Source organism: Tachyglossus aculeatus, chromosome 5 (genome assembly GCF_015852505.1).
Source record: "Tachyglossus aculeatus isolate mTacAcu1 chromosome 5, mTacAcu1.pri, whole genome shotgun sequence".
In the NCBI taxonomy this organism is placed as follows: domain Eukaryota; kingdom Metazoa; phylum Chordata; class Mammalia; order Monotremata; family Tachyglossidae; genus Tachyglossus; species Tachyglossus aculeatus.
The window spans coordinates 39,128,802-39,139,036 of NC_052070.1; the positions used below are offsets into that span (position 1 = coordinate 39,128,802).

Here is a 10,235-nt window from a genome sequence, read left to right on the forward strand (position 1 = left end):
CCAGCAGTAACTTCAGAGGAGATCTCCTCATTCATTCATTCAATTGTATTTATTGAGCACTGTGTGCAGAGCTCTGTACTAAGCGCTTGGGAAGTACAAGTCAGCAGCATATAGAGAGAGTCTATATATAACTCCCTCCTCTCAAGTGCCACCCCCTCCACTTGTGCTTCTGACCCCATTCTCTCTCACCTTATAAAAATTCTCACCCCCTCCTTAACTTCCATCTTCAACTGCTCACTCTCCAACGGCTCCTCTGCCTTCAAACATGCCCACGTCTCCGCCATCCTAAAAAAACCCTCCCTTGACCCCACTGCCCCCTCCAGTTATCGCCCCATCTCCCTCCTACCCTTCCTTTCCAAACTCCTAGAGTGAGTCGTCTACACTTGCTGCCTCAAATTCCTTTCCTCCAATTCTCTTCCAAACCCCCTCCAATCTGGCTTCCATCCCCTCCGCTCCACTGAAACTGCCCTCTCAGAGGTCACCAGTGACCTCCCTCTTGCCAAATCCAATGGCTCCTACTCTATCGTAATCCTCCTCAACCTCTCAGCTGCCTTTGACACTGTGGACCATCACCTTCTCCTCAACACGTTATCCAGTCCTGGCTTCACAGACTCTATCCTTTCCTGGTTCTCCTCTTATCTCTCTGGCCGTTCAGCCTCAGTCTCCTTCGCCGGCTCCTCCTCCCCTCCCATCCCCTAACTGTAGGGGTTCCTCAAGGGTCAGTTCTTGGACCCCTTCTGTTCTCCATCTACACTCACTCCCTTGGTGAACTCATTCGCTCCCATGGCTGCAACTATCATCTCTACACAGATGACACCCAAATCTATATCTCCTCCCCTGTTCTCTCTCCCTCCCTCCAGGCTCATGTCTCCTAATGATTTCAGGACATCTACACCTGGATGTCCTTCTGCCACCTAAAACTCAACATGTCTGACTGAGCTCCTTATCTTCCCTCCCAAACCCTATCCTCTCAATGACTTTCCCGTCACTGTGAACGGCACTACCATCCTTCCTGTCTCACAAGCCCCCACCCCTGGTGTCACCCTCGACTCCTCTCTCTCATTCACCCCACACATCCAATCCATCACCAAAACCTGCCTGTCTCACCTTCACAACATCGCCAAGGTCCACCCTTTCCTCTCCATCCAAACTGCTACCATATTAGTAACAATCACTCATGTTATCCCAACTGGATTACTGCATCAGCCTCATTTCTGATCTCCCATCCTCCTGTCTCTCCCCACTTCAATCTATACTTCACTCCGTTGCCTGGATTATCTTTCTACAGAAACGCTTTGGGCATATCACCCCCCTCCTCAAAAGTCACCAGTGGTTCCCTGTCAACCTTCGTATGAAGAAAAAACTCCTCACTCTCGGCTTCAAGGCTGTCCATCACCTTGCCCCCTCCTACCTCACCCCACTTCTCTCCTTCTCCAGCCCAGCCCACACCCTCCGCTCCTCTGCCGCTCAACTCCTCACCGTGCCTTGTTCTCGCCTGTCCCACCGTCGACCCCCGGCCCACATCCTCCCCCTGGCCTGGAATGCCCTCCCTCCTCACATCCGCCAAACTAGCACACTCCCCCCCTTCAAAGCCCTACTGAAAGCTCACCTCCTCCAGGAAGCCTTCCCAGACTGAGCCCCCCTTTTCCTCTGCTCCTCCACTCTCCCCACCTCTGCCCCACAGCACTCGTGTATATATGTACATATTTATTATTCTATTTATTTTATTATTGATGTGCATACATCTAATAATTCTATTTATTTTCATTGATTCTACTGTAGCCTGTCTACTTGTTTTGTTGTCTGTCTCCCCCCCACCCCCCTTCTAGACTGTGAGCCTGTTGTTGGGTAGGGATTGTCTCTGTTGCTGAATTTTATTTCCCAAGCGCTCAGTACAGTGCCCTACACACAGTAAGCGCTCAATAGATACGACTGAATGAATGAACCCAGCTGAGTAAAGGCCTCAGACACTTCCTCGGAGGAAGTACAAACTAAGGGGGAAATCACGTGCCCAGGGCGGGGACAACTCTCCAAATAAAATCAAGCCTGGAGACGATTGTCCTGAAAGGCCCAGAGGGAAGTGATCCTTGCAGCCGGGAATCCCTAACCCTTCTCCTGTTCCTTGCAACCCTGCAGGGAGGCTAAGACAGCCCCCGCAGAATTAGAGCAACCCCGGGGACGTGGAGGACGCCAGAGGAGAAGGAGAGAATAAGAGAGGTCGGTACTTGAAGTGGGCCACCCCATGGGTGGGAGAGACAGTGGAGACCCTTGGGGTTTGTTGCAGGGTTTGGCGATTATTCTCTGCTTTAAAATACAGATCTGCTTTTGCTGGAACTTGTTGTATTAAAATGCAAATCTGTTTTTGCTGGAACTTGTTGCATGAAAATGCAAATCTGTTTTTGCTGGAACTTGCGTTAAAGTACAGATCTGTTTTTGCTGGAACTTTCTGTATTAAGATACAGATCTGTTTTTGCTGGAACTTTCTGTATTAAGATACAGATCTGTTTTCGCTGGAAGTTTTTGCAGTAAGATACAGATCTGTTTTAGCTGGAACTCTCTGCAGTAAGATGCAGATCTGTTTTCCCTGGAACTTTTTGCAGTAAGATGCAGATTTGTTTTTGCTGGAACTTTTTGCAGTAAGATGCAGATCTGTTTTCCCTGGAACTTTTTGCAGTAAGATGCAGATCTGTTTTCCCTGGAACTTTTTGCAGTAAGATGCAGATCTGTTTTCCCTGGAACTTTTTGCAGTAAGAGATGCAGATCTGTTTTCGCTGGAACTTTTTGCAGTGATGCAGATCTGTTTTCGCTGGAACTTTCTGCAGTGATGCAGATCTGTTTTCGCTGGGAACTTTCTGCAGTGATGCAGATCTGTTTTCGCTGGGAACTTTCTGCATTAAAATACAGATCTGCTTTTGCCGGAACTTGTTGCATTAAAATAAAGATGTTTGTACTGGAACTTTTTGCATTAAAATACAGATCTGCTTTTTCCGGAATTTTATGCCTCAAAATACAGATCTGTTTTTGCGGGAACTTGTTTCATTAAAATACAGATCTGCTTTTGCCGGAACTTTATGCACCAAAATATAGATCTGTTTTTGCGGGAACTTGTTGCATGAAAATATAGATCTGCTTTTGCCGGAACTTGTTGCATTAAGATACAGGTCTGCTTTTGCTGGGCCTTGTTGCATTAAAGTACAAAGCTGCTTTTGCTGGGACTTGTTGCATTGACACAAATGTATTTTTGCTGGACCTTGTTGCATTAAAGTACAGATCTGCAGTTGCCGGAACTTATTGCATTAAGATAATAATAATTATTATTATTAGTGCTGTGCACATAGTAAGCGCTTAATAAATGCTATCATCATTATTATAAGATACAGGTCTGCTTTTGCTGGTATGTGCTGCATTTAAAGTACAGATTTGATTTTGCTGGGACTTGTTGCATTAAGATGCAAATCCACTTTTGCTGGAACTTGCTGCATTAAAATGCAGATCTGCTTTTTCCAGAACTTGCTGCATCATTATACAGATCTGCTTTTGCCGGAACTTGTTGCATCAAAATGCAGATCTGTTTCCGCAGGACCTTGCTGCATTAAAATACAGATCTGCTTTTGCTGGGACTTGTTGCATTAAAACACAGATGTATTTTTGTTGTAACTTGTTGCATTAAAATACAGGTCTGCTTTTGCCAGAACTTGTTGCATTAAGATACTGGTGTGCTTTTTCTGGGACTTGTTGCATTTACAGTACAGGTCTGATTTTGCTGGGACTTGTTGCACTAATACGCAGGTGTATTTTTGCTGGAATTTGTGGTATTAAGATACAAATACACCTTTGCTGGAACTTGCTGCATTAAAATACAGATCTGGTTTTTCCAAAACTTGCTGCATCAAAAAGCAGATATGTTTTTGCAGGAACTTGTTGCATTAAAATACAGATCTGCTTTTGCCAGAACTTGTTGCATTAAGATACAGGTCTGCCTTTGCTAGGACTTGTTGCATTAAGACACAGATGCATTTTAGCTGGAACTTGTTGCATTAAAATACAGGTCTGCCTTTGCCAGAACTTGCTGCATCAAAATGCAGATCTGTTTTAGCTTTTGCTGGTATTTGTTGCATTTAAAGTACAGATCTGATTTTGCTGGGACTTGTTGCATTAAGATATAGCCGTGGCTCAATGGAAAAGAGCCCGGGCTTTGGAGTCAGAGGTCATGGGTTCAAATCCCGGCTCTGCCAATTGTCAGCTGTGTGACTTTGGGCAAGTCACTTCACTTCTCTGGGCCTCAGTTACCTCATCCATAAAATGGGAATTAAGACTGTGAGCCCCCGTGGAACAACGTGATCACCTTGTAACCTCCCCAGCGCTTAGAACAGTGCTTTGCACATAGTAAGCGCTTAATAAATGCCATTATTATTATTATTATTATTATTATTATGAAAATACAGATCTGCCTTTTCCAGAACTTGCTGCATCAAAATGCAAATCTGTTTTTGTGGGAACTTGTTTCATTAAAATACAGATCTGCTTTTGCCAGAACTTGTTGCATTAAGATACAAGTCTGCTTTTGCTGGGACTTGTTGCATTTAAAGTACAGATCTGCTTTTGCTGGGACTTTGCATTAAGACGCAGATGTATTTTAGCAGGAACTTGTTGCATTAAGATACAAATCCACTTTTGCTGGAACTTGCTGCATTAAAATACAGATCTGCTTTTTCCAGAACTTGCTGCATTAAAGTACAGATCTATTTTTGCTGGAACTTGTTGCATTAAGATACAGATCTACTGTTGCTGGAACTTTCTGCATCAAAATACAGATCTCCTTTTGCTGGAACTTGTTGCGTTGGTTTGTTTTGTTTCTCCGTGGCTGGATCCAACGACCCACAGACAAACCCCCTTTGGGGTCTATCATTTGTCCAGTGTCAGTTGGGGCAGAATTTGAGGTCACAAATGGGATCCATGGTCGTGGACGAGAAACACACCTGGGCGATGGAGGAGCAAGGCTGGACCTCCCCGCCGTGGGATCAACCGTTGGTCGAGGCCACATGGCGGAGCGAGGCCAGGCTGTATAATCAGTTTAAGGTCTGGCAGATTTACAGCAAGACCAAGAAGGGGAAGGGCAAAGCGGCGTTTATTGGTCTCCTCTTGGAGGCCCTCCGCGCTGCGAGGAAGAGCGCGCGGGATGCAGAAGAACAAGCGAATCGGTGGCAGAGACGGGTAGAGGAGGCCGAGCGAGATGCAGCTGTGTGGAACGCCGGGGCGCTAACTGAGCGAGTGCGCCTATTAGAGGAGAAGGTAGAGTCCATCGTCCCGGACCGTCTGGAGAGGCGTCTAGACCAGTGCCTGAAGCAGCATCTCCAGGCTTCCATCCCCCTCGTCGAAGTTAGGGTAGTTCCGGATGAGGACGAGCCTGACACCCTCCCAGGTGAGGCTGAGGATGACCCTTGTGGAATAGGGAGGACCCCCAGGACCTCCAATTTGGGGCACTCCCCCGCAGCCTCTGCTCGTCAGGTCGTTAGGGTGGGGGGCGTCTTGCCAGGCCGTGGGGCCCGGGGAGGGGCGGCCGGGAGGCCGAATCCGGTGACGCCCAGGACCCGTCTTACCTTGGGGGAGTTGGTCAGCCTGCAGGAGCGGTTCCGGAAACAGTTGACCGAAGATTGGCTGGACTGGCTCCACCGCCTGTGGAGAGGAGGGGGGACGCTGGCCTTTTTACTCCCCGAAGAGGCACGGGGACTTCAGATCGCCCATGGCCGGCGGTTGGCATCACCCCCGGGTGCGGGGCCTACCTTCTCGCTCTGGGACAGCGCCCTCCAACTAGTCAGGGGTATTCCCTGGGAGGGTCACGTCTGGACGGTAGAGAGGTGGTCCACCCTAGAGCACTTGGAAAAGGTGTTGGAAAAACTGGCCATCGAGACGCTCCTAAATAAAAAGCAGGAAGATGGGAACGATCCCATGGCCCAGACCGTCTCGGTCAGCTCTGTGCAGAGACTTGCCAGTCAGGCCGCCCCGGGATTACCTCAGGTCTTCGCGCTAAGCGCCTTCGCCCAGACTGGAGGTCGGGGTGCGGCCCACCGCACCTTCAGCGACCTCCTCTCCCTTGTCGTCGAGTACTGGGACCTGTGTCCTCCGGTTGAGAGGCGAGTTTGGGAGCCGACGAACGTTCTGGCAACGAGAGAGCGGGAGCTTGGGAGACTTTGGTCCCCAAGTCCGGGGGCAGGCGAGACCAAGAGGATCGAGGGCCCGGGATGCTCCGGAGACAGACCCCGGCAGGATAAGCGGCGGAACCTCTGGCGGTGGTTGACGCGGGAGGGGGGATTTACGAGGGAACAGATAGACGGACTCCCCACCCAAGTCCTCCAACAGCTGTGGGACGGACGGTCCAAGGGGGATGGAGAGAAGTCCTCCGGAGGGGGAAACAGGTGGGGGACCCCGAGCGACCCGTGCTCCCAGTGGTTTGAATAGCCAAGACGAGGGTGACCCCCTTCCCCGACCCGAGACTTCTGATCTGGCGCTCGTAGATGCCAGGGTGCAGACCTCTGTCATCTCAGAAGGGGATGCTGAGGGGACAATTTTTTTTTTAATGGCATTTATTAAGCGCTTACTATGTGCAAAGCACTGTTCTAAGACAATGTAACCGAAAGGAAACTGTTAACCGAAAGGAAACTGTTTCGGCCAGCGGAGTCAATGGAGGGACCCCAGGGTGGCTTTTGTGCTCTCCCTACCCACATGTCGTAGCTGTGGGCCTCCCCTCCCTCCTGGTTGTAGATATCTTAAGTCACACCCGCAGGTTCCCATCCAGAACAGAGGGTGGGAAAGGGGCGAGGGTCTTCCTACTCCAAACTGCCCTTACTCCCACCCCAAGTCACCCTCCTAAGACAATGTAAGATTCCTCCAGCCGCCAAAGGGGAAATTTGCAGGCATGGGGAATTATTTGGGTGGCCCAGTCCCTGGAGAACTCCCCCATGGGACCAGTACAAAAGCCCAGGGGTACCTGGCGTGTACGTGGCCTAGTGGAAAGAGCACGGGCTTGAGAGACAGAAGACCTGCGTTCTAATCTCGGCTCTGCCACTTGGCTGCTGTGTGACCTTGGGCAAGTCGCTGAACCTCGTTGTGCCTCAGTTACCTCATCTGTAAAATGGGGATTAAGATCTGGAGCCCCGTGTGGGACAGGGACGGTGTCCAACCTTGTATCTGCTCCAGCGCTTAGGTAAGTGCTTGTCATGTAGTAAGTGCTTAATAAATGTCACTATTATTATTATTACCGGTCGTTATACAATCATACAGGGCCCTTTCATGCCATCGTTCCCTCCATAGTAGATGGTTCTAATTGCGGCTCCACCACTTGTCGGCTGTGTGACTTTGGGCGTGTCGCTTAACTTCTCTGGGCCTCAGTTCCCTCATCTGTTAAAATGGGGATTAAGACTGTGAGCCCCACGTGGGACAACCTGATTACCTTGTATCAACCCCAGCACTTAGATCAGTGCTTTGCACGTAGTAAGCGCTTAACAAATACCATAATAATAATAATCCGAACAAGCAGCAGCCCCACGCTTAGTCACTCTACGAACCACATGGCCCTAGATACGTTACCAAATGGACAGAGCAACGGGACTGGGAATCTTGTGGACCTGAGTTCCAATACCAGCTCTGCCGCTTAATAATAACAACAATAATAATAATAATAATTATGGTATTTCATTCATTCAATCGTATTGAGCGCTTACTGTCTGCAGAGCACTGTACTAAGCGCTTGGGAAGGACAAGTTGGCAACATATAGAGACGGTCCCTACCCAACAGCGGGCTCACAGTCTAGAAGGGGGAGACAGACAACAAAACAAAACATATTAACAAAATAAAATAAATAGAATAAATATGTACAAATTAAATAAATAAATAGAGTAATAAATATGTACAAACATATATACAGGTGCTGTGGGGAGGGGAAAGAGGTAAGGCGGGGGGGTGGGGAGGGGGAGGAGGGAGCTCAGCCTGGGAAGGCCTCCTGGAGGAGGTGAGCTCTCAGTAGGGCTTTGAAGGAAGGAAGAGAGCTAACTTGGCGGATGTGCGGAGGGAGGGCATTCCAGGCCAGGGGGAGGACGTGGGCCAGGGGTCGACGGCGGGACAGGCGAGAACGAGGCACGGTGAGGAGGTTAGCTGTGGCAGAGGAGCGGAGGTTGCGGTCTGGGCTGGAGAAGGAGAGAAGGGAGATGAGGTAGGAGGGGGCGAGGGGATGGACAGCCTTGAAGCTGAGAGTGAGGAGTTTTTGCCTGATGCGTAGGTTGATTGGTAGCCACTGGAGATTTTTGAGGAGGGCAGTAACGTGCCCAGAGCCTTTCTGCACAAAGACGATCCAGGCAGCAGCGTGAAGTATAGATTGAAGTGGGGAGAGACAGGAGGATGGGAGATCAGAGAGGAGGCTGATGCAGTAATCCAGTTGGGATGGGATGAGAGATTGAACCAGCAGGGTAGTGATTTGGATGGAGAGGAAAGGGCGGATCTTGGCGATGTTGTGGAGGTGAGACCGGCAGGTTTTGGTGACGGATTGGATGTGAGGGATGAACGAGAGAGCGGAGTCGAGGATGACACTAAGGTTGCAGGCTTGTGAGACGGGAAGGATGGTAGTGCCGTCAAGAGCATTGGGGAAGTCAGGGAGAGGGCAGGGTTTGGGAGGGAAGATAAGGAGTTCAGTTGTGGACATGTTGAGTTTTAGATGGCTGGCAGCCATCCAGGTGGAGATGTCCTGAAGGCAGTTGGAGATACGAGCCTGGAGGGAGAGAGAGCAGGGGCAGAGATGTAGATTTGGGTGTCATCAGCATAGAGATGATAGTTGAAGCCGTGGGAGCGAATGAGGTCACCAAGGGAGTGAGTGTAGATAGAGAACAGAAGGGGACCAAGAACTGACCCTTGAGGAACTCCTACAGTAAGGGGATGGGACGGGGAGGAGGAGCCCGCAAAAGAGATTGAGAATGAACCGCCGGAGAGATAAGAGGAGAACCAGGAGAGGACAGAGTCTGTGAAGCCAAGGTTGGATAACGTGTTGAGGAGAAGTGGGTGGTCCACAGTGTCGAAGGCAACTGAGAGGTCGAGGAGGATTAGGATAGAGTAAAAGCCGTTGGATTTGGCAAGGAGGAGGTCATTGGTGAGCTTTGAGAGGGCAGTTTCCATGGAATGTAGGGGACGGATGCCAGAATGGAGGGGGTCGAGGAGAGAGGTGGTATTTGTTAAAGCGCTTACTCTTTGCCAGGGTGGATACAAGCAAATCGGGTTGGACACAGTCCCCGTCCCACAGGGTCTCACTGTCTCAATCCCCATCTTACAGATGAGGTCACTGAGACACAGAGGAAGTGAAGTGACTTGTCCAAGGTCACACAACAGACAAGTGGCAGAGGCAGGATTAGAACCCATGACCTTCTGACGCCCAGGCCCGTGCTCTAGCCACTGCGCCGTGCTGCCTCACTTGTCTGCTGTGTGACCTTGGGCAAGTGACTTGATTTCTCCATTCATTCATTCATTCAATCATATTTATTGAGTGCTTACTGTGTACAGAGCACTGTACTAAGTGCTTGGGAAGTACAAGTTGGCAACATATAGAGATGGTCCCAATCTAACAGCAGGCTCACAGTCTAGAAGATGCCTCGGTTCCCTCATCTGTACAATGGGGATTAAGACTGAGTCCCATGTGATATATAGGCTTTGTCCAACCTGATTAGCTTGTATCTACCCCAGCGTTTAGTACAGTGCTTGGTACATAGTAAGAGCTTAACCAATGCCATATGCTTCTTGCCTCTCAAGGATGTACATGAGTTGTCATTGGCACAGAGCGTGTACATACATTCCCAACAACTCCCATAACCTGACTGAGGTAAGGGAGACCATGTCCCAACTGACTGGCCACAGGACTCGAGGAAGCCAAGAGAGCCAACACACTCCAAGAGACAGGACTCTTTTCCTCATGGTCCCCCAATGCTGGAGGCTGGTTTGGGAATATATTAACTTTCTTAGTCGAAGTTCTCAGTGTAATTGTCATTTGTTATCTTGTTTTTAAACTCCTGCTTAATCTCCAATCGCTGTACCCAGAAAAGCCACGGGAACGCTCTCATCCTAGAACGACATCGGAGCAGACCTGTCGGACGCCTCTGGCCACGGGCTGGAGCGTGAGACTGGCCCGCGATACGTCCACAGTCGCCCAAACAGAGCGAACCAAACCGACTCCATTTTGTGGGCAGCCGCCATTTCC

The 10,235-nt window shown here is 49.6% G+C and overlaps 1 protein-coding gene across 1 annotated transcript in view; it reads left to right on the plus strand.

Moving 5' to 3' along the window:
- LOC119928765 overlaps positions 1-7,034 on the plus strand; it is a 31,681-nt gene extending 24,647 nt beyond the window's left edge. The window contains exon 2 of the mRNA XM_038747280.1: positions 4,772-7,034. Within this exon, the coding sequence (XP_038603208.1) occupies positions 4,772-6,459 (1,688 nt within the window). The 3' untranslated portion in view covers positions 6,460-7,034. The remainder of the gene's footprint in view (positions 1-4,771) is intronic.
- Positions 7,035-10,235: the final 3,201 nt, after the last annotated feature.